Source organism: Grus americana, chromosome 15, assembly GCF_028858705.1.
Source record: "Grus americana isolate bGruAme1 chromosome 15, bGruAme1.mat, whole genome shotgun sequence".
Lineage (NCBI taxonomy): Eukaryota > Metazoa > Chordata > Aves > Gruiformes > Gruidae > Grus > Grus americana.
The window spans coordinates 7,867,560-7,891,021 of record NC_072866.1 but is presented as its reverse complement, the minus strand read 5'-3'; the positions used below and the strand labels follow the sequence as shown (position 1 = coordinate 7,891,021).

Sequence of the window (23,462 nt, the reverse complement as noted above, 5' to 3'; positions counted from 1 at the left end):
TTTTCCCCAAAAAGAAGAAAAAGTCCTATTAGAATGGCAGCCGTGGGGGAAGGAGTGCTCGGGTTGTAGCTGGGATGCGGGCAGTCGCTTGGAAAGTGCAGGGAGACTTTCACAGGAGGACCAGGTCTTGTGGCCACTGCCCCAATACGCAAATTGTGCTGCAGCAATTTACGGTGTGTTTCTCAGTCTGCTTTGAAATGTCCGAAGCGCCAGGACATCACCTTGCTGCTTCTTTTCTTCCCTTGTGCCAGCCATCCCCTGTGACAGGCCATTGACATAGGTTAAAGAACTGCAGGTGAACTGCAATAGTATTTTGAAAAAAGTTTTATAATCCTTTTTTTAAAAGATCTTATAATCTTATTTTTTAAAAGAAGTGTAAGATCTTATAATTCTTTTTTTTTAAAGTCTCATGGAGCAGCTGTGTTTACTATCAAGCCTGCTGCTGGGCATGCTTTCCTGCCAGTGTTTTGTACACCCTGTGTCTTTCAAGCGTGGACTACAGAAGATGTTGATGCTTAAATAGAAGGAGTGGAAGTCTGCCTCGGCTGGACCGGCAGGCTGGGTCTGAAAGGAGATATGAGCTCTGCTTCCATAAAATGACAATGAAATTAAAAGACTAAGCAGCGCTTCTATTTGCTTCCAAGGGTGGAACGCAAGCGACTCAGACAGGGCCACGCACCCTCACGAGCACCGTCATAGCCCGGTTGTCTGCGATTTTCACGGTGGTTAGCATGTGCTTTTGCATTTTATGACTTAATCTCAGTCTTAGGTGTGTTGCACACTGATTCCTATTGATCACGTAATTAATCCCTCGGGGGGGGTTGAAGAGACGCACACACCTCCCATTTATTTTCCATGTTTTTCTACACTGGGGTGAGCGCACTGCGTGCCGTGGGGTGGGATCCCTGAACACAACACTACTGTACAAACGCGGTTTAGAGCAAAAACTTTAAGCATCTTGAGTGATTGTGGGAGCTGTTAACTCCTCACAACAGAACAGTAAATGTGTGTAAACCTCCTTGGAACTATAAATCACCATAGAGCAGCAAAGCATTGTAAAAGGTAACGATTGCCTCTTGCTAGGAAAAGTAATCACAGGTTCTTGTTCAATCAGGACTTGGTCAGACTTTCCCAAATGTCCCTGTGTTTCGTTGTTTGGGAACAAAAGGGATTTTTATTTTTAAATTGCACAAGCGTACCTCCTACCATTATGCCAGAAGTGGAATGCGGGATTGTGTTTAAACAGTATTTCCAAGTGAGGCTAGAACGAACAGGTTTGATGGTGAGTACCAGGACTTACCCAGTTTCTAACCTCTGTCCTGTCAAAATAATTACCCTTCTATCACTGCTTATTTCCCCCGAGAACAATGTCTTTTACCAGCACTGGCAGCTCTAAGGCTGAAAATAGAGCAGGCTGCATTTGTTCAGTGGTTTGAAACATCAGCTGTGAAGCTAGTGAAGCCAAGTGACCTTGAATCTGGCTTGACTTTGCGTTGTCTCTCTCGCTTGCTTCATGAGAAAGTTTATTTCATAAGCAAAAACCTCCTGCTAAAAATACAGCTGAAAAACACCATGGAAAACTCTTCTGCACCCCAGGCATTGTGTTCTGAGTCAGGGTGTTGTGCTGGCATGATGCACCACTGACGGCAGCTAAATACAGCTGAGAAACTGGATACACGGGGCAAATCAGCCCAGAAAATGGCACCATCGGTCTAACCTGTAGTGTTTTGACAATATCAACTGGTCCTAAACTTATCTGGTAAAAGGAAAATATTTTAATGGTGACTGGAGTGGATACAAAGAAGGCTGAGAAGGTTTCTGGGCTGGTTTTTAAGCCTGTATGTAAAGACGAAGAGTGGAGGTGCTCGTGTCGGAGCCCGACGCAGAGACCCAAGGACAGCCCTGCAGCAAGGAAATCACCCCAAAATTACAACCCCGTTAGCAGGACTGAGTTCAGGTCACCAGAAAAACCATATGGCTCGTTCATATCCAGTTCTGCGTAAATCTCATTGCTTTTGGCCAAATTATGCCCTTCGGCACGGTGTGCGGGGGGGTGAGGTCCTGGTGGGGGTTCCCCACCCGGCATAGCCGTGGTGGCAGCTGTCAGACCTGAGGTCACTCCTCGGTGCTCAGGGATTTCATGAGGATTTGGAAAGGCTCTTTGGGGTCCGGAAACAAGATGAGTGCCAGGACTTTGCTGTCCTGCATTGCCTGCGGGAGTCCCCTCCCGGGCAGCCCCCCTCCCAGCCCGGGTGCCGGGGCGGTGTCGCCAGCTGCCCTGCCTATGGCTGATGATAGGCACTGCCACCGCACATGCACCCGCTGATTAGATTGCCATTTAGCAGGAGCTGCGAAATGTACGTGCTAAATATTAGTCACGTCCGCAGCCTGACTTCCAGTCCGACGGCTCTGGGGTTTGCAGGCAGCCCTCCTGCAAAGGAGGAGCGCGCGGGTCCCCATCGCCATCGCTTACCCCGTGCTGGTGATCGGCGCTGCAGCCCTGGCAGCGGGGAGGCTGCTCCTGCTCCATCACCCGTTCCCATGCAGGGTGCAAACAGGCTCATTCAGCACTTTAATTGCTCAGTTTATCGAGTACACTTTCAGAGACACGCTGTCACTAAACAAAATAGAGTAATTTAGTTGTGACCAGTAAAATCAGAGTCAAATGATAGTGAGCATCTCACAAGCCAACCTACACCGGTAACCGCTGCATATAAAACCTTTTTAACTGACCTCTGTTTGCGTTACAAAGATCAGGCAGTAAAACCGAGACTGGTTTTGTTTTACAAGCAGCAGAAGAGGAGAGGGAAGCGGTTCCCCCCGCCGGGCCGGCTCCTGCATGCCTGGCACAGCGCCGCAGCCGTCGGCCACAGCCTGGCAGGCGGGACAGGGGCTCGGGCCGTGCCGGGGCTCGTGCTGCTGGGGTGCGGGTACCACCGCTCCGTGCAATTCTGTGAGCCGTGCTGTTGACTAGCGAATGAGAAGGATGGGGCAAAACCCAGCCCAGGTGCAGCTCCCTTCAGCCTGAGCGTTAATGACACTGGTCATTGCATCTCCACTCGCCCCGCCAAGGCTGCGCTCCTCTGTGTGCGTGAAACCGAGCCGGCTCTCGGCACAGGACGGTGGCAGGCTGCACTCTCAGGCAGTGGTTTGTCACCAGTGGGGTTTCCCCAGACTCGCTCTGTAACTAATTGGTGTGACAGGGAATTAGTTGTCCTCATTTGCCTTTCTGTCGTTGAAGTTTACTGGAAAACATAACCAGCCTGCCATTACTCCGCCTTCTAAAGATGCGGTAGCTGCGGGTGGGCTCAGGTGCTGGGGATGCCACGCTGCCCCGGCACAGGCCAGGGAGCACCAGCGTGGTACCAGCCAGGATGGTGCATCATAAAGATCCCCATGGGCTGGTTCTTTATGGTCCTCTGCCATGTTCTGGGGGAAATGTGAAATATTTTGTGGCCGATGACGTTTTATAACAAGAACAAGAGCGGGGACGATTACCCTTCGTGATTATCCAGGGGAACAGCTTGTACCTTTCAGGATTCATTATGTAAACTTGGGTGAGAAGGTCTTAAAACACAAGTGAGGAAGGTACTGCAGCAAGACACGTTGTGAAAACAGTGTGATTCACCGTGGCTCTGGCCGGCACCTGCATTCAGCCATGCTTCGTAGTGATCACATCTCCCCTGGGACTGTGGCACATTTTAAATTGCAGGTGAATAAATCTAGTGAATACACACATTTTTTCCAACTGAAGAAACATATTTGGCCAAAATACGAGTGGAAGGAGACAGAAGTGATCCCGTATCAGCATGCTGAATGGGGCTGGGCTTGTGTTCGGAGGCCCTGGAGGTTTGCTCTCAGGCGGGCATGAGGCAGGCAGGTCGGGGGTGACACGGGTTCATGTCACTTGGCCCGACAGAGGCTTCGCTGCGAGCGTCCCCTCCTGCGCTTCGCATCCCACTGCTTTCGGGAACGCTGCCTGACGGCAAGGCTGCCAGGGTGAAAACGCTGTCTGGGGCAGCATGGGGCATGGCACCGGCAGGAGTGTGTGTGAAAGCTGCTCAGGGCCGGCAGCCTGCCTGCACGCCCGGCAGTGTGGGGAGGCTCGACCACCCCCCAGGGGGATGCAGCTCCCACCTGGCTCCTTCTGGAAGGGAAATTGAGGCAGGAGCGTAAGACTGGGAGAGACAAGGTGGTGCGAGAGTGTAACAGGAAAGTGCAAATCACTGGGTGATGATACAAGAGAGGACAAAATGCCAGGAACATGTTGTCCGTGGCCCCGAGGGCGGGTATGTTTCCCTGTTTATACCTTGGGCTGTGTTGCAACTGGGCTGGGGAGCAGGCGCAGCTGCCGGGTCAGCACCCCGAGCCCGCGGCTGCTCTCGCCTGGGCTGAAGGGAAGAGCCCTGGGCAGCACGGCCAGTTGCTGCAGGAACCCGCTGCGCGGCATTCCACCCTGCGGCTGCCGCAGGGACGGCTGGCAGAGCCCCTGCCCACTGCCACCACCGCCACCCCCCCCCACTGCCACCACCGCCCGCATCACCACCCCCAGCTCCACGGGGCCGGGGCGTCCTGAGCCCCACTGCTCTGGAGAGGGATGAGTGGGATGAGCGGGATGGCCCCTCATGTGCTCTGGAGTGGCATGAGCAGATGACTGGGATGAGCAGGATGTGGGAGAAGAGCCTTTGCTTTTGGGAAGAAGGGGGGCAAGCGGAGAAAGATTTCATAAAAAACCCCAAGGGTTTGGGGTGCCCTTGCTGCCAGAAAGCGTCAATCCCAAGAGAAAAGCTGTTCAGGAGCAATGTGGTCGGATAATTGTGCTGTTGCTTCAGAAAGCATCGAGCGCCGGGCGTGCAGTGCTGGGAGCTGCAGACTAGTGCTCGTTTTGGGAGCAGTTGTGTGGCCAGCAGCCCGGTGCCCCCAGCAGCCCCTGCCTCAGCGAGTGGCTGAGCACAGCTCGGTGTGTGCCTGGGGCTCGTGGGGCCGGGCTGGTGAGAGCACGCTGGTGGTGGGCAGAGCTGGGCAGGCAGACATGGGCGTCTGGCAGAGGAGAGGGCTGGTGCTGGTGCTGCCCTCAGGAGCCGCATGGCATCGAGCCGCCAGCATGGCATGGGGCAGCAGGAGATGTCGGTGAACCACGGGGAGAGCCGGGACCAGTGCTGCTCCACGGCCGGAGCGGTGGCTCCAGGGTCCCCCGGCACAGGAGGGAAGTCTGGTTTCTTGGATGGGGTTTCCCAGCCTGGCCTGGGACTTCTTCTTTCCTTCCCCTCCTCAGGCATCGGTCACACTCAGCCCAGACTCTCGCTCTTCCTGGGGTTTGTCAGCTGCCACCAGCGCCGCCTGCCCAGCCCTGTGCCGGTGGAGGCGTGGGGAATCGGTGATGATGCCGCACCTCCCAGTCCGTCCTGTTCACAGGGAGGTGCTGGCGTCGGGATTAGCGCCGGAGCCATGTCACAGCATGTCACTGCAGAGGGCAGCTGCTGCATTTGCGGGTTAACCTCTGACTCACGCTTGCCTGAAACCGTTCCAGCACTGCTGCAGCTCAGACCTGTGCTTGGGATGCTCCAGGTGTCAGCAGCCCTCCCGGGCTGAGGCTGTGTGAAAATGCTTCTGCAAAGCACCGAGCACCGGCCGGGCTGGTGGGGATGGCTCGGACGTGGCGTGGGGAATTGCTCCAGGCGGCTGCCCAGCTCCAGCTGCACAGTGCTCACTGCTGCAGTGTCACCTGAGGTGGGCGATGGGACTTTCAAGCCAAAGGCAATGATTTTGTACAATAAAGTAACTGCCTGCCGGCACCCCCCATGCCACACGCCTGGCTGCCGCAGCCTCCCGAGCCAGTTTGAGCCCTGGGAGCAGCGCTGGTCTGGGGCTCTGGCCACGGCTCCAAGCAGAGGGAAGTCACTGCTGGCTGTCGAAAATGCCTCTTGCGTTAGTGTGGCATCGACGGGCTACTGGGGTCTGGTGGCAGCTGCGGCTGCTGCTGGTGAGGTAGCACTGATTTCCCAGGCTGCGGGGCTCCGGCTGAGCAGGAGGCACGGGTGGGCTCTCACGGGACAGAGCCCCTCGCGTGGGTGTTCCCTGGGAGGGCTCACTGGAGAGCACAGCAGCAGCAGCAGCAGAGCTGGAGTGTCCTAATGTTGATAGCTATGGAGCTGCTGGCTCACCCTGTCCTGAAGGTGAAAGGGTAAAATTAAAACCTCCACAGTCTCCTGCCCTGTGTCCCCAGAGCTGTGCCTTTTCCAGGGCACAAGTGGAGGCTCACAGCCTCAAAGGGTTTTCCATAGGCATGTGCTGGAGATGCCTTTCCCCAGCCCAGCCCCATTTATATTAATGAGGCATTTAACTCCCAAACCTGTTTGTGGACCACTGCGATGTCACCCAGCGTGGAAAGGGGCCCGGGCAGCCTTTAACCCCATCGGTGCTGGGGGCAGCCTTGAGCAGCCATCCCTTGGGGGGGGGGGGTGGAGTTACCCCTCCAGGCTGACATCCCGTGGGGCTGGGGGAGGTGGTGCTTGTGCAGCTGGGATAGGGATGGGGCCAGGCTGTGTCTCAGATGTGTTTTCCAAGGAATCCGGGACTTACTGTTCATTGTCATATCCTGGGCAAGTTTTTCATCCCAGTTGACTGGGAGGTTGGATGCTCCCATTTTTCTCTTGATTACCAGAGGAAATTTTATCTATTAGGGAAACCACACATCCTTCCTGGATTAGGTTGTTCTGTCTTTGAGTCCCTTTTGTGCTGGCTGTTCATGCTGAGCAGTGAAACAGCCAGAGTCAGGGTGAGAGTCTTGTTTTCCACCCAGGAAAAGCCTTTGCCCAGCAGTTTTTATTCCTTAAAGTACTTAAGCAGCAAGTCCCGCTACTGCCACTGGAGTTTGTCTCAGCATAGCTCGCCCCTCTCTCCCTGGTTTTCATGGCAGGTGTTTGCCCGGGATGAGAGCCCACGTAACCTTTGCAGTGCTCCTTTGGGGCGGCAGCTAAGGACAGCTACAAAAATTTGGCACCCTCACAAGCAAAATGCCAGAGCTACTTGGGTTAGGGTTGGTTGGGAATATTTTCCTTACAAAAACAGATTTGGTCTGTGCCTCCAAGGCTGTTAGGGGGCAATTGTGTATTAAGGGAGACAAGGCTAGTCCTGGGTATAGCCAGCAGACTCCATAACGTGGTGTAGGGAGGCGTCCGTTCCCCAGCAGGACGGAGAAGGGCCGGCAGGCTCCATGTGTTTTCAAACGCTGTTTCTGCCTGGACTTGCCAGGAGAAGCACTGGTGAATTCCTGCTGTCCAGCAAACCTTCTTGTGCAGCTGGATTTTCTTCCTTAGCCACCCCCCCCCCCAGCTCCTCCGTCACCCACAACTTTCTCCCCTCTGGCAGCGGCTGCTGCTGGGAGCTGTGGACGAGCTGAGCGAGGTTCCCCCGCTGCACCTCCTCTCCTCCAAAGGGCCGGTCCCGGCGTGCGGGCAGCATTCCCCGTGAGTCACTGGCACCTGCCCACTGTGGGTTTCTTTCTACACCTCTCCCCAGCCCATCCTTCACCCCAGCACGGAGGCAGCACTGTGCCTGTGGTGCTGTCTGCACCTTCCCCACATTTTCGGGTACCACAGGCACTCCCTGCAGCCCCGTGGCACCGGGAAGCCGAAGCCGTGGGTCTGTGTGGTCAGGGCCATTGTCGTCCCTGCCCAAGACCTAGGACACCATGACCGTGGCCAGGTCCGGTAGCGAGAGGAAGGTCTGTCCCGGGGCTGGGAGGTGAGCGGTGGGCTGCCGGTGAGTGGGGGGGCTGCCCGCCCCCAAACCCTGCCTGGGGCTGGTCAGGATCCCACTGCACCATGAGCCTCCTGGGAATGCTGTCCCCGTGGGAAGAGACCAGGGTTCCCACCTGACCCTCGGAGCAGCAGTGGAGCAGGAGATATCATCGAACCACAAATTTTACTACCTGTTGTTACCATAAACTCCAAGCCGAGTTTCTCAAGCACTTTAAGTTTATGATGTTTAGCGTGTGTCAGACCTGATTCTCGTACTGTCCCAGGTAGTTTTCTGTGTTTAAGATGACTCAGGAGTTCAGTAGAGTTCAGTATTTAATTCATGATGAAGTAATGCGTTTCTGTAGCTACTCCATGGCTTTCTGCCTCCTGAGGATTATTCATGCAAGAAAAGGTGCTGTGCCTGCCCTGAGAAGTAAATGCAAAAAGCACCTACAGAGAACCTGCACTTTCCCAAAGACTTTAAAGTGACTGTTCATGCCAAAAAGTGTCCGGCGGGACACACGTCCCGGGTTATTGACCAGAGAGGCCTTATGGGCGTGCTATGCTTCAGCAGCCTTGCTCTCAATCAAATGATATTTTCCTTATTAGAACTACAGTTATTGCATATAAAGTTTGACCAGTCAATACACCTGCTGTCTTGCACAATTGGCACCACTTAGTTTATTTTAAAAGGCTTTTAAAATTACCACTAGTTGAAGTGTCATCGGCTTTACAGCTCTCACCCAGGTCTGGCTTTGCTGTGACGAACGCTTTACTGCAAGGCTTTGTCTGCGTTGTGAATTCCCAGGTACCCCAGAACACGATCTGGGAACCAGCCTGCGGCATCCAGCTTCCAGCTGCCACCGTGATGGGAAGCGTGGCCGCTGATGAGCACCGGGGACGTGGCTACCCACCGAGGCTGTGCCCCCTCAGCCCGTCCCAAGCTGCTCTGGCTGCCGGCCCCTTCCCTGTCCGCGGGACCCAGGTGCAGCACGATGCTCCAGGCAGCAGCTGCAGGGGGTTTCCTTCCTTCCTTCCTTAGCATGGTTAGCACCTGCTGATTTAACCCAGCTCTTGGTGCTGGGGGGTTGCTGGGAGTGGGGCAGAATCACTTGAGCAGCCTGGGAGGAAGAGGAGTCCTTGCGTGAGCAGGCTCAGCAGCAGGGAAGGAGTTGTGCTGTCCCAGCAGCAAGTGGAGCTCCTACAGCCCCTCCTCGGCACTGCCCACAAGCAGAAGTGAGCAAACCTTGCAGTCCCTGTGGAGAGCTGCTGTGTGCACACGCAGGTATGGATGAGGAACAGGAGTGTGTCCCACCTGGCAGTGTTTGCTTGCTTTTTTTTCCCAGGGAGATGCTTTCCCCCACTGTGTGCACAGGAGGCTGTGCTCTGTAAGAGCTGGAGTCAAAACTGACCCCAGCAACTATCTGCATCTGGACGAAGGTCCTTAGGTACAACTGAGCCAAACCAAATCCTACTTAAAGAGCAACAAACTGGCAAGGAAGGAGCTTATTGTAAGACATTATATAGCTCAGGTTTGCTTGTTATTTCTACCGCTCCTGTAGGCAGGACAGCTCGTGCCTGTAATGTAAAGGGGGAGGTGGCTCTGGTGTGATGTTGCTTGTGTAGGCTACTCTGGTTTTGTCTAGGTTTGCTTTGACACCATTGCAAATGGGGCAAGTCCAGTGTAAGGAATCTTGTTGTTATTTGATGCTGTGTTAGGTGTGGGAACAAGCAACAGTTGGCTCTCAGTGTTAGAGAAGGGGCTCTGAGGCAGAGCAAACCCAGTTCTCTCTTTTTCTGGTCCCCAAAGGACTGTCCAGGAGTGGAACTGTCTGGAGGCACCTGAGGTTCCAGCATTTTCAGTCACCTTGCTGGCTAATCTGCTTTCTGAAAGGCATTGTCACCATGTGCCTGTTTGCACCCCCAGGTCCCCCCAGCCTGTTCCTGAGCCAGGTCTAGCAGCACAGCAACACAGCTCCGCAGAGGAGCCCAGGGCACTGCGCAGCCCCAGGGCAGCTACCGGCAAGTCCCATAATCTCTTGGGATGCCTGCAAGGAAGTAACTTGCATATTGCTGATTTAAAAAAAAAAAAAGAAAAAGCAGTTATTCAAAAATATATCTTTATTTTTTCAGTTTATCAGCTATTTAAATAATCCAGTTAAAATATGTTTTATTGCACGTAAAAGAACCTTTCCGGATTCTCACTGTCCTATATAAAATAAGCTTATAGAGAAAAAAAAGAGAGACTTTCTTACACTTATGCACACGCACGCTCTCAATCACTCTTGCTCTACAAAAACGCTAAGCAGCCAACCCGGTATAGGCTATATTCATCCTCATCATCTATACAGTGTGCTCTAGGCAGCTAAGAATTGGCTATGGCAGGAGAGAGTGAGGTGCAGGACTGGGAGCAAGGGGAAGGGCGCTGCCACCACAGCTGGGTGCCCTGGAGGTCTCTCCACAAGCGCTCCGCAGCTGTGCGGGCACAGGCAGCTGCCTCTGGCCGGCCTGCGGTGCGGATCCGGCACGGCAGAAGTAGCACAGCTTGGCGCACGAGGCAAAATGCAGAGTGTTGACGCAGCACGGTGGAATGGAGGGGGTGTAAGCAAGGTGGATGACATACTGGTGAGGCGGATGTATCCTCTGGCCACCTCCCCTCAGGGCTGTGTGGGGAGCCCAGGGCAGCTGCAGCCCCGTGTGGCACCACCAGCGCCGGGGCGGTGAACTGGGTGGCTGCAGGAAGGAAGTCCTTGCTGGAGTTGAGCAGGAAAAGAGCAGCCAGCTCCCTTTGAGGCTTCCAGGAAGTCATGTGTGGCCAAGGCTACGCACTGCTTAATGAGCTACTCTGAGGTTATGTTTAATGGCTGTCTTGAGTGATGTAAAATGAAACAAGCTTGCAGAGTATGGAGTTCGTTATTGCAATCCAAATTAGATTTCATGCCCTTTTCAGATGATTCTTCTGGGATGACTTAAGTTCTCCTACTCAAGCTGTGTAATAACTTGTTCTACAAGCACATCGATGGCTATCCTAACTTTTCACCTCAGAATAAAGAGCTCCTCAGGCTGCCTTTGGAATTAAAATTAAACTTGAGAGCTTTCCTTTTATCCATTTTGTGCTCTTCCCAAATCTGTCATTCCCCTTCCTACAAATGTCACGCTGCATTCCTGAAAGCCCTGGGTTTTTCCCACAAGTCAAGCCACACAGCAGAGAGCAATTAGTGTTAATACTCAATGTGGCATCAGTCTTTGGCTGTGGAGTAATTCCTGCCCACTTACAATGGGGTGTGTGCAGTTGGTTGCTAATGTATCTCTGTCTGGCAAGACATCCCAGCTCAGTGCCACATCCTGCTCCGGCCATCTCCTGCAATGATTAACTTGAGAATTGATGTTGCTTGAAGTTCCTAATGTCTCTGAGCCCTTGGCTTTTGTGTCTGAGCTTTGCTCAGAGAAGCTTTGACTGCAAGTTCAATCCCTGAATAAGGGTCTGACCCAACAGTCCTTCAGTGCTTGTTTGGATGTGTGCCTTTCATCCCTGGACACAAGGGTCCAGCACCCACCTCTTGTTTTGGCACCTGGATGGGTGGATAAATAAGCGTCAGTGGTGCCCAACCTCTAGTGTATCAGGCAGCTGCTCTGTGAACGCAGTCTCTAGCCGCAAAGTGCTGTAATTGGGGGGGGGAGTCCTGGGCAAAGGGTTGTCCTGGGGCAGTGGCAGGCGCAGGGCGGTGTTGAAGGTGGGCAGGTCCTCATCAATGCAGACGGGGTTATCATGGCCCTGCCTCTCCAGATCACCAGCCTGTGGTGGCTTCCCCAACTGGTCCCTCTTCCGGTCGTTCCACCATTTCTTTGCCTTTTGCCATTGACGCCGCATTACAATGGAAAGTGAATCAATGAAGAAGACCTCAACAATCTCAATGACGCAAACGACTGAGCAGCTCATCCAAAGGCCCAGCTGGCCTCCGAAGTTGGACAGAAGAATGACAAGCTGGAAGAGAAGAGAGCACAAGGTTATTGGCTCCTGCGGGCACTGGATGCACATCCACGGCACTGTTACAGCATGCAGGGAGGCTGCGCCAAGCTGGGGCACCCAGGGTTTGCTGTGAGCGCTACCAAATGCGGTGGGCCCTTCCTTTGCTGCCTGCGTTATCCCTTCCTGCGCCACATCAGCAGGAGCTCAGCGCTGCAATTCCTGCAGGCAGCCCCCAGGCTACCCTGGTGCAGGGCTTGGGACCAGAGAGTTTGAAAAGTGACCCCGGATAAAAGGGCTGCAAAGAGCAGGACTGGGCACCCCAGGGCACATCATCCGTGGACGGTTTCCTGCCCCTGCCTGGATGGGACCACTCTCCTGGCCAGATGAAAACTTCCAGCCTGTCTGGGAGGAAGATCTGTATCTTTCTGGGGCTGAGCAGGTAACTGTGGTGCTCACTTACTGTGTTGGCAGGATTCTCTGAAATGAATCTCTCGTTCAGGTCTTTATAAAACACCATGAGGTTTGCAAGGTCTGTCCTGAGAGGAGAAACAGAAGGTAGGCTGAGGGTTTAGTAAAACAATAACACAAAACATACTGAAAAACTATGCAAATAACCAGTTGGACCAGTAGGGCTGGGCCGCTCTAAGGGAGCTTTTTCCCCAATTGCCATCATTAGGGCTGCTGAGATTATATCTGAGCTTGAGATGCAAGCTAGAAACACATAGATGGAAACTTACTTGTTCAGCTTCTTGTTGATTTTTTGCCCTTTGTCCCAAGAGAGAACTCGAAGCATCCAGTCCTGGAAAAAAGACAGAAAGTACTGCTATAGCTGTGCACTTGTGTAGAAATCCCCTGGAAAGGGAGCTCACGCTCCACACCTCCTCAGACCAGCTTGGATGCCAGAATTGAATGTGTATGATGGGCTGGCTGTCCTCGGGGTGTCCTCTCAGCCCACAAAACAAATTTAGTTTAATGGTGAACTCCTGGAAGGGAAGCTCTGACCTGGAAACTACAAACTGAGCCTCTGGGAGAGGCATCATTGAAGTGCTAACAAATACCCCAGGGGCCCCCTGTTTCCTGCTGAACCTCTGTGTGTATTTAACGCCTCGTGCCACGCTGCTGTCACGGTGGAGTGCAATTAGGAACTGACCTCTGACACGGTGGATGGCCACTGGGCAATGCTGGTGGTGAGCGCCCACTCCTTGAAGCTGGAGAGAGAGGCAAGCTGTCAATTGTGAGCTTGAACTCCCACACCCATGCAGCATTTTACCTCTGGCTGTGGGCAGGACTTACCTGCAAGCATCTTTGCAGATTTGCTGGCAGCCTAGCTGCTCCTTCACGAACTTTTCGTGCAGTCTGTAGTAGCAGTACACTGCAAGAAGGGAGCAGGATGTGTATGAGAAGCCAGAAAGAGAAGCAATGAATGATCTTTTGCTACCTGCGCTGCAGCAGGGCTTCTGGGGTGTAGGTGTGGCCTTTGTGGCCATCACCTACGTGGCAGGGATAAAAAGTTTTACCATATAAATACCGCAAAATACTCTGAGAAGTGGTTGACGCTTGCTATAGGCACAAACAATTGCCTAACCTGGTCAAGTCCTCCACTTGACACTTCTGTGGTGCGCACAAATAATGAGTAATTAGGACAACTGTCTGAAACAAGTCAATCTAAATGAGAGGGGCAGTTTCAGGCTCTGCGGTATGGGGTCTTAAGTAGGCTAAGGCAGATTTGCCTCTTCCCAGCACGCTGCGTGGCTGGGGTGGTGCTGGGAGCAGGCAGGGCTGTGCCAATCGGGGACGGTGCTGCGGAGGGATGTGGCTGGCAGCGCGCGGTTGAGGCACATGCAGTGAGGGAGGTGTTTGAACACTTACTCCAGTTGGGGTTTTTCTTGTAGTTGCAGTACTCTGCCCCAGCAGGTAAGGGCTGAGCGTACTGGGCACAGCCACACGAGTCTACCATGGCCTTCTGAAAGCAGGAGTGCAGGCAAATCTGGGGGAGATAAACCAAGAGCTGGTGTCTAAGAAGCACAGGCTGCTGCATTTCTGCAGTGCCAAAGTCCGGGCTTGCATGCGCCTAAAAACATCCTCTGTTTGATAGTAGCAATAAGATGGGAACCCCATTTCCCTGGGTCTTCAGGCTCCGTTGCTAGTGAATACAAATACAGGCAGAAAGTGCCATGGAGGGTTTAGGCTGTAGTGCAAGAAATAAGAATATAATCCTCTCTGAGGGGGGGTTTCTGTGACTGCCCCCACCTCCCCTATAGCCATCCAAAGCTTCAGTGTTGCAGTTGCTCTTTTCACAGCCAAGGAGAAGGTTTTTGGTCTGCCATGGCATGTGGTCCATGAATCAACAACCTGGTGTGGGAAGTGACTCACTAGTGAAAATGTTCACAGCTTTGATCAAATTGTATTGGTGCACATTTGGAGACCTGAAGTTGTAAGGATTAATAGGGCGGTAGAGTCAGTGTTTTGTGCTAAAACACTTAATCAGTTGGAACAAGCAGGAACTGAACTTCTCTTTTTGAAATCCCAGTCATCAAACCTTTTGGTCCCAGTCCCAGCCCTCGTGACTCCTGAGTTTCGGTGAAGTACTGTTATTAAAAACCTGAGATAATGTCTGTGTGATCCTACCTGGCAATGTATCACAGCAGATTTCAGGTATAATACCTCATAAAATAAAAATCCAGTCTAGGCACAGGCTTTGCAGTAGGCAGCAGCAAATATAATTACAATTCTTCAAGTGATGAGTGCCAGAACAACTGACAATCTCCAAGAGGACCCAATTACAGAAACCATGCAAAATTAGTGGAAACTTACTCTGTAAACAAACATCCTGCTATCTAGATACTGATTAGATGGTATCTGTTATTCTTGGAGTCCTAAAGGTCACAATTTCTGGCTTCAAGGGTTACTAAGCTGCAACATTTACTTGGCCAATATTTTCCAGTGTCACATTGCTTGAAAATTGCCTAATGAGCTAATGTTCTCTCTTTATCTAACAGGGCGCCTAAGGGAACTTCAAACATCAACCACTTAGGAATAAAACTTGTATTTTTAAAAAGTGCTGTGGTGTTTTACATTAGTGGTTAAAAGCAGTGACCCTACACCTGGACTGTTCACAATCTCAGATCCTGAACTACAGAATATTGTAAAGCTTTTTATGATGGTAGTTTTCAAGTGACTGATAAAACCAAATGTAACAGATTTACCTGGAGTGAGTAGCTCTTGTTATAGAGATTTTCTACGGGTATGTCAGCACCAGTCTCCGTGCAGTCACTGTAGGGTTTGCTCAGTTTGCGAGACCGAGTCTGAGAACCAGAAAAGAACAAATCTTGGTTTGGTTTTTTTTTGAGTTCACAGAAAAAACAAAGGATTTAGTGGCAGTTCATCACAATTCTGAAACTGTAAGTGATGGGGCAGGTTTGAACAGCAGGTTTACTTTTTGCCATCTCAAATGATTTGTCAATCACTTGTCAAAACAAGTTTTTTGTTTGTTTGTTTATAATGTCCATTTCCCAAAAGACAGTCTTAGCTGGAATATCTGCTGTCTTCCTTGAAAACCTCTGCAGGAACACAGAGATGGTATAATCATAACAGCGAGGATGTTTCAAAGCAGAGTAATTTATATGTGTGTTTTCTCTCATTGCAAAGTCCTAGAGGCTATGCATCGTTCATCCTGGATGTTTGCTTAGGTTTTGAGGGAAGGGGTTGTTGGTTGTTTGGCTTTTTTTGATCGGTTTGTTTTGTTTTCTGTGAAGACCCACACCTTCCTGTGCTGTTGTTGCACTGGCTCCTCCTGTTCTGTGGGTAAAACAGCACTTCAGGCTCTGCTAGTGCTCAACAGCACCTCTCTAAAATCACTCTAAATCAAATGTTTGTATCTCCTTCAGGACTTTTTCCAGGTACTGCTTTGACCCTTCCTCTCTGATAAATGCTAACACCTTTTCCTGTTCTGCAATCTCTGTCTGGAGAAATGAGCTCTGAAGTGCCAAGTGCTATGCCTGCAAGGTCTGGGAGCCCTCAAATTCACCAGACCTGACTCAGGCTACATCGTCTGCTTCCTGCAGACCACCCTACCTCACTCAGCCCTAAACTCTTACTTTCTTTCTGCAGTAATTATCCACTTTATTGTTATAAAGTAAGTGGCCTGAAATGACAAGAAATGTCATGCATTTAAGAATCCATTCACCTATCTTTCTCTAGAGTTTAAAATTAGGGGCTGATCCTACAAAGGATCAATTTAGTAGGAACCCGAGAAATGCCTGCTTGCCTTTAAGGCACTGACTATAGATCTACAGGTTACTGAGGTCAAACCTGATAGCCAGCATTATCATTTTTGTCTGCAGCAATAGAAGGCTACAGGCATGTAGGGTGCAAGTCAGCTCTTTTAGAGAGATGCTCAAATCCCTCTTTGGAGGGAAGACAGAAATATGTGATTTCAATATTAGAGATGGATTACTCCTGAAAACTGAATGAAACCAGCTTTTAATATGCCTTTAACTTCCACAGACAATCTAATACGAGGACACCTGCCTCATGTTCCTGCTGTATCTTCTAGCAGATGATAGATCCTTTGTATAGAATTTTTTTGTCATGGCTTATACTCCTACAAAAGCCTTCTTGTTCATTCAGGTACTGAAATAACTTCCAAACTAAATATTTAACTAAAGCACTGAAACTCCTACGAAGCAATGCCTTGTTTGCATTCCAAACATCTTGGAATATTTTTGGAGGCAGGGGGGCAGTCCTAGTACACAGCAGAAACACATGAGCGATAACCTAGACACTGACGTTTTCATTTGGAAAACAGCGACTGCCACACTCAAGCCTGTAGTGAGAGGCGTTGTGCGCAGCATGTGTCCGCTGCATCCTCCTTCACGTATTTGGATGCAGGTACAAGGACTGATCTGGCACGTCAGCAGTGCAGCCCTATCCTGACAATTGCGACTCCCCCTCGGCAGGCTCTCTGGAGTCCTGCTTTGCTGGCAGTACAATGATCAGCAGCTTTTGTTTTGAGTCCTGAAATTGAGTCCAGCTTCTATTTCAGCTGTTGCATTAGGATGCAATCAGATCACTTCCTCATGCCAAATCTTTTAAACATCACCACTGAGATACACATAGTATAAAAAACAAAACTGAATGTAACAGTCCAAATCTATTGTGCCAGGAAAATATTACATTAAATACTGAGACTGTCTGCAGTGACTTTCTCATGTACGGTGTAACAGTTATGAAGGAAATAGTCTTGTGAGACTTTGCCTCCTTCACACCATTCTGGTTCTGATACCTTCTATTCACTTTTTGTTCGTTAGATAGCATTTATCCCCACTGGTTATAGACCAAGCAGTTGCTGCCAGAGTTTTCCATTTTCCAGACAGCTGGAAGATGGTTAACTATTTGCACACTTTAAAAGTCAGCCTTGTTTTTAATGTCTTTTCTAATGCGTGGACTATCTAGATCTGGCACACCCAGCCAGGACAGATAAGCAGGCTGGCTCATGCATTTGACCCAACCATCAGTGAAGAAAAGGCAGAACTAAAATGCTCACTTAACAGCCCATCCAGATGAAAGGGGAAAGCCTGGCTTGCCTGATGGCACTGCTTTCACTTCTCTACCACGGAAAGAAGCCCCTTGGGTCAAATGCCTTGTTTGCACTACACTAATTGGGGAAATTTGGAGCTGCAGCCCTCCCTGCCCTTGCTGACAGCAACGGCAAGACGCTTCACTAAGCTGGCAAAGGCAGAGTCACAGCCCACGAGGTTTTCTTTACAGCGGGGATAGCAAGAAACCCAGCAAAAGGGAGACTTACACCCACAAAACAGTTAAATGGGTTGTACTGCAGTTGATGCTGTACAGACCTGACCCCAACACGGGTTACGCACAGCTCAAGCTCGTTCTCTTCCACCCCTGGAACCTGTGTGGGATGCAAACTCGTTTCCTTATTGCTAAAGTGAAACAGGGCACTTGACAACACATTTCTGTGGTTGGGGGATTTTGCTGTGAAAACAAACAAAAAAAAATCCCCCGGAAAGCCAAGGGGTCAGAGAAAAGGGAGAACAAACAAAATCCCAGTAGCTGTTTGGTTTATAAAGATCTGATTTTCCAATAGGAAAACTTTGTTCAGAAAGTACTATCACAGCATTTTCCTCGGGGCACTTCAGCTGCTCAGGTGTGAACTATTAGATGCCTCCCAGCTACTGGCTACATTCAAACATCCTATCAGTTCATATTTACATCTGTTTCAAGGAAATGGTGCCGTGCACCCAGAAACAAGATCGCTGTCACTCACAAAGTGCATCCCTATGGAGGTGGCCGCTGCAGTCTCAATTTCTGTGCCGATGTCTTCAATGAAGGGATATTCGTTTTGGTCATGGACAATGATCTTGGCTCCTGTGGATGTCACCAGGAAGGGGTTGTAGTCGGCTTCATCTATATACAGAACAACCTGCAATCCTGGAGAACAGCAACAAGGCAGGAGCAGAGTTACACCAGAAGCCAGAGCCGTTTTTTTCTGGCCAGGGAGGGCAGCACAGTTTATTTAATGTTATCTGGCCTTAAGTAGAACTGTAACAACCAAGCAAAGCCTTCTCAGTGCTAGACTGAGACACTTGCAGCAAGTAACGTCCCTCTGTGGCCCCAAGTACAGCAAACAAATAATGTCTCCGTAGAACGTGGCTGAAACTCACTTTAAAAAGTTATATAACTGGGAAGCAGTAATTTCAGATGGAAAACATTAGTGATGCAACGATATTATCTTTGTATTCTCTGGCAATAGTTTGCACTAGTTCAAACAAGCATTTCCCCAATCAGCTTGCACATCTAGAGCCAACACATCAATCACTCTCCAGTAGGATCCAGTTCGCTGCACCGCTTGTTATCTAATAGTTCCTCTGCAAACTCAGTTTCCATACCGTACTCGCTGCCGCCGGTGGAGGTGCTCAGGATCGTCCCGTTTTCTCCACTGTTGAAGGTATAGCAATTGCCATGCAGGGGATGATGGAAACGAGTGAAGTGCCTGAAAGAAATCAAATACTGTTACATTGCCCTCTGCAGTTTTAACTTTCTGTGGGAGTAAATCAGCAGATTTGGGGGTTTTGTTTTGGCAGAGACACAGCAGGACTAGATTTTTTTTTTTTTTGCAAGCAATTTATTTTGCTGAAAATTGTGGGTCTTTTTCTTAATATCCTGATGCTACACGGAAATATGATCTGGTTTAATAGCATCAGCAAATGAAAAGTTTAGGAGGTTTTCATGTGGGAATGGGGGCTGAGAGGGTGGGCGAAGCGGATTTACAGAACTAGCAGGAAGGTGGTGGTGGAGGGGACACAGTCCTCTTTCATTTGACAGCCAAGTGTCTAAAGGAAAATGAATCTTCATTTTTCAGAAAAGATGTCATAGCCACTGTCATGCAGGGGAGGCTGAGGACACACCCTCGTGACTCAAGCACATCCATGTCTTTCCTGTGAACATCCCCTCCCACTCAAGCAAATGTCTTCATTCCAAAAAAAGATCTTATGCATTTGCACAATTACAGGCACAAGCAAAATGCCGTCAGTAATGAGTTGCAGCGCAGCTTGCTTTGCGCACGGCAGTGGGGAAGTTGCTAAACCCATGTACAAGTGCAACCTTATCCCCACAACTGCACAGGGAAACTCTGCTGTTATCCCCAGCGTGAAGGGATGACTCTCCTGCTACCAGGACACACAAGAATTGCACTGCCACAATCATAAGCAGGTAGATTTGATTCTGCCAAAAAAAAAGAGTTTATCTGAAATGTGGACAGCAGAACACTAAGACAAATTAACTTAAAGAGCGTAATTAAAGTTCATGAAGACGCAAATGTTTGCTTTCATTTAAAAATGCAAACGGTTCCTGCTGGAATTCAGCAAATTCCAAATATTCAATTCCTATGTATTATGTACTTGGAAATAAGTTGTTAAGTTGGCAGGTATTTTCTGTGCACTGACCTTTTGTCACAAGATAGGCCATCAAAGAAACATGTCAGTAGGAGGTCATCAGCAGAATAACTCAATTTTTCTTTAGTCTCCAGGGGAATTTGTGCCATGATGTTCATGTAATGCAGCTTGTACCATTCTTGGATAGCATTAACACCAGAACTGAATGTATAAAGTGCACACTCACTGCTGTTGTTTGCATCGCACTGATAATTACAAAGGGGAAAAAGCATTTCAGATGAAATGAAATTATGTATTCTGCAAGGTACGTGTGATACCGTTTCTCTTCCACAGTAATAACTATGTATGAAATGATACCATTAAATGTTTCAGGCCCAAAGGACAGGTCATGGAAGGCACTAAGTCTATTTGGGCAGACTTCAGGAAGGCATTTCCATTTCAGAGAGCTGGAGATGAATCTGCAGGCAGCCATGGAAGCATGGCAGAATGAGCAAAAGAGCAGAGGGAGTGTTATTTCACTATAAAGCTACCTAAGCAAGCAGTAAAACTGGCCGGAGGGATACCAACCCAAAACACCCCTTTGTTGCCCCACAAAGAACTTGGTGGCCAAGGAAGAGTGACACTCACCAGCTGAAAGCCAATGATATCGTTTGAATCCCCGGAGTTCACTATGGACGAATCCTTGTGAAAGACACTGCCCTCTATTTTCCTCTTCTGGCCACTGCGAAAGTCAGTTGCTGTCTTAGAGAAGTCCTCAAACTTCAGCAGAGGGATCTGTTGGAAGAAGTCGCTCTCTGTGCTGTTCCACTCATCCACCGACCGGCGCACCTTGGACTTGCCCTCTGAAAATCCGTAGAAAGTCTCCAAAGCTTTTTTTGTCTCTTTGTCCAATTCAGATAAATAGTCTTTCATGGAACTGTACCTGCATTGGAGACAACGTGATAAAAAATGACATCCCATCTCACCTCACCACCTAGCTGCAGCATTTTGCCCACTGCATTTCATATCTCATCACTCAGGGCAGAATTTGTTGTCATGGACTCACATCAATCTCTCTTACTACCACACCAATTTACATCCGTGTGGGCAGACGCAACTATGGCCAGAAAGATCTCGGAGCAAGGACCGTAAGAAGCAAAGCAGTCTGAACTACAGAGAAAGCCCTCGTGGACTGCCAAGCTCCTTGAAGTTTATGTTAGCAAGTCCGAGGAGGCTGAGCATGTGGAAATAAGACTTCAGCATCTGTGCCAAGAGGCACCAGAGAGCTGGATTGCCTGCAAGGACTGGGGTGGGCAGCTGGCAGCAGAACAGACATCAATATAAAATGTAATTTGGCAGGAGAAAAGTATTGTTGATTGATAAAACATCCTATATGGAAAGAAAGAGGCAGCAGAGGAGCGACAAATGTTCCCTTTCTATTCTTCAGGAGACGCTGTTGTTTGTAATCCTGGAACTTTGGTCCTGGGAAGAAGGGAATTTGAAGAGAACCACGGAGCCAACCAGGGACTGTCTAGAGCAGAAAGCTAAATCGACTAAGTCTAGCTCAGCAGGCAGCAAGTGAAGGGTGTGATTATAATCCACATGTGTCTGAAGAGCATCAGCACAGAGGTGGATACATTACTCAAAGTGCCGTAGAGGGAAAACCCACATGGTTAGGAAAGGCTACTGACGAGCAGCACTGCAGCGCAGCGGGATAAGCCCAAGAAGGGGTCTGGTGCCAGGCTGGTGAAGGGATGGTGGATTTGCCAGGAGACCCCGGCAGCTGGGGACCACCCTCGCCTCCCTGCCAGCGCCCGCTGGCCACCCGGCACCCCGCGCCTTACTTGTAGGGGTTGATGTTGCAGATGGTGACGGCGGGGAAGGGCAGCTTCTGGAACTGGACGGTGACAGAGACCGAGGCGCTGTAGTAGTTCATGAGGAGCTCGGCGCACTGCCAGAGGATCAGCCCGACGGCGCTGAGGGTCAGCAGGATCCAGATGAACCTGCGCAGGCGGCCCCGGGACACCACGATGCGCCGGCAGCCGTGCGTGTTGGTGTTCAGGCAGTACCACCTCATCAGCTCGCTCAGCGTCGGTGCCTGCGGGCCCTTCACCGGCAGCGTCCTCTTGATCCGGGCCGTGATCTTCTTCCCGGGGGCCATGGCGCCGGCGGCAGCTGCGGAGAGACGGGGCGGCTGAGAGAGGGAGCAGCAGCCGCGGGGCGCAGCGGGGGGCCCGGCGCCCTCCCACCGCGCTCCCCCCGGGCCGGCGCCGGTGCTGTCCCGCTCCGCCGCGTTACCGCCGGAGCCGCCCCCGCGGGCGCAGCCGGGCGACCCCCGCGCTGACAGGGTCCCGCTGTCCCGCCGCGGCACGGCCGCCCGCCGCCACCGACTGCGGAGCCGCGAACCGGCATCCCCCCCGCCCGGCGGGTGTTTAAGCCGTGAACCATCATTTTCCAGGGGAAATCGCGCCCTTCAGGGCAGCCCGTGGCTGCGGCGCCCCCTCCCCGCCTCACCTCGGCCGCCCTCCGGGCCCGGCGGGGCCATGCTGCGTTCCCGGCCCCGGCGCCGCTGCCGATGGCGCGGCGGGCGGCCGCCCCGGCACCTACCCCCGCCGCCCGCCCCGCCCGGCCAGGCCCGCCCCGGCCCGCCCCGCCGCTGCCCGCCGCCCCTCGCTCCGCGGCCGCGCAGCGCCGCCTCACGGCGGCCGCCGGGGCTCGCGCGGGGCCGATGGGAGCGGCGGGGCCGGGCGAGCGCCCCCGGGCAGGGTCCTGTGGGCTGCAGCAAGCGCGCGCGGCCGGCGGCGGGAGCCCCGCGGGGCCGCCGTGGGTGGCATGGCGCGGTGCCAGCCCGCTCCCACGCGCCGCTCGTCACCCGCGGGGCCGGGGCGGGGCCGGGACGCCGGCGGGGCGGAGCCGCGGCCGCCCCGTCCCGCCCCGCCAGCAACAAAGATGGCGGCGCTGCGGCGGCGTCTGCCCATCGCTAAGGTGGCGGCGCGGTCACGTGACGGCGCGCCCCGCCCCGCCCGCTGCATGGCGGCGCCGTGAGGCGGCGAGCCGCGGCGGCTGCGGCCCGGCGGGCGGCGGGATGCGGCGGCCGGCGGGCTAAGCGGGGATGCGCGCTGCGCCGCGCAGCCATGTCGCGGGTGAGCGGCCCCGGGCCGGCCGGCAGCGCCAAGGAGAAGCGCTCCTTCAGCAAGCGGCTCTTCCGCGGGCGGGCGGCGGGCGGCGGCGCGGGCTCGGCCCCGGCCCCCGCCGCTGCCCCGGCCCCGTCCGGGCGGTCGCTCGGCGGGTTCATGAGCCGCGTGCTGAAGACCCTCTCCACCCTCTCGCACTACAGCAGCGAGCCCGAACCCCGCGGCCCGCACGCCCCGCGCCTGCCCCCGCCGCAGGCGGCCGGAGGCCTGGGCAGTTGCTTCCCGCCGGGCCCGCCGCGCAGCCCCGAGCCCCCCCCGCGGCCCGCCGGCGGCTCCGAGGCCGTGCCCGGCGTGGCGGGGCTGCGCAACCACGGCAACACCTGCTTCATGAACGCCATCCTGCAGTGCCTCAGCAACACCGAGCTCTTCGCCGAGTTCCTGGCGCTGGAGCAGTTCCGCGGCGGGCAGCCCCCCGGCGCCGACGGCCCACCGCCCACGCCCGGCGAGGTCACCGAGCAGCTGGCGCAGCTGGTGCGGGCGCTCTGGACGCTGGAGTACACGCCGCAGCACAGCCGCGACTTCAAGGTGAGCGGGGTAGCTGGGCCCGGAGGGGCCCCGGCTGCCGGCGGGGATGGCTGCCTCGTCTCTTCGAGGCAGGAAGGCTGAGCGTGAGGCAGCCGCCCCGCGCAGGCTTCGTCTGCTCAGGATCACCATGGAACCGGCC

General features: G+C 52.6%; 2 protein-coding genes across 3 annotated transcripts in view; one reads left to right on the top strand and one right to left on the bottom strand.

Moving 5' to 3' along the window:
* Window positions 1-9,848: 9,848 nt before the first annotated feature.
* SCNN1G (sodium channel epithelial 1 subunit gamma) lies at window positions 9,849-22,322 on the bottom strand. Its single transcript, XM_054842816.1, has 13 exons — window positions 22,119-22,322; window positions 21,449-21,779; window positions 20,253-20,547; window positions 19,677-19,870; window positions 18,621-18,724; window positions 17,999-18,162; window positions 14,919-15,017; window positions 13,582-13,699; window positions 13,006-13,084; window positions 12,863-12,920; window positions 12,450-12,511; window positions 12,173-12,248; window positions 9,849-11,727 (listed from the first exon to the last, which is right to left on the bottom strand). Exons 1-13 carry the CDS (start codon window positions 22,147-22,149, stop codon window positions 11,338-11,340), a joined length of 2,001 nt encoding a protein of 666 aa, XP_054698791.1. The 5' UTR covers window positions 22,150-22,322; the 3' UTR covers window positions 9,849-11,337.
* A 273-nt stretch (window positions 22,323-22,595) lies between these two features.
* USP31 (ubiquitin specific peptidase 31) overlaps window positions 22,596-23,462 on the top strand; it is a 35,793-nt gene continuing 34,926 nt past the window's right edge. For both annotated transcript variants that reach the window (XM_054842815.1, XM_054842814.1), the window contains exon 1: window positions 22,596-23,323. In XM_054842815.1, the coding sequence (XP_054698790.1) occupies window positions 22,739-23,323 (585 nt within the window). In that variant the 5' untranslated portion in view covers window positions 22,596-22,738. The remainder of the gene's footprint in view (window positions 23,324-23,462) is intronic.

Excerpts from the sequence above, each read along its gene's own strand:
- SCNN1G (XM_054842816.1), bottom strand. The coding sequence starts at position 22,149 with ATGGCCCCGCCGGGCCCGGAGGGCGGCCGAG. Across the intron at positions 13,085-13,581 it reads CAAGAAAAACCCCAACTGGA|TGTACTGCTACTACAGACTG; the intron begins GTAAGTGTTCAA and ends CCCTTCTTGCAG. Across the intron at positions 11,728-12,172 it reads CAGAGAATCCTGCCAACACA|CTTGTCATTCTTCTGTCCAA; the intron begins GTAAGTGAGCAC and ends CTTCTCTTCCAG.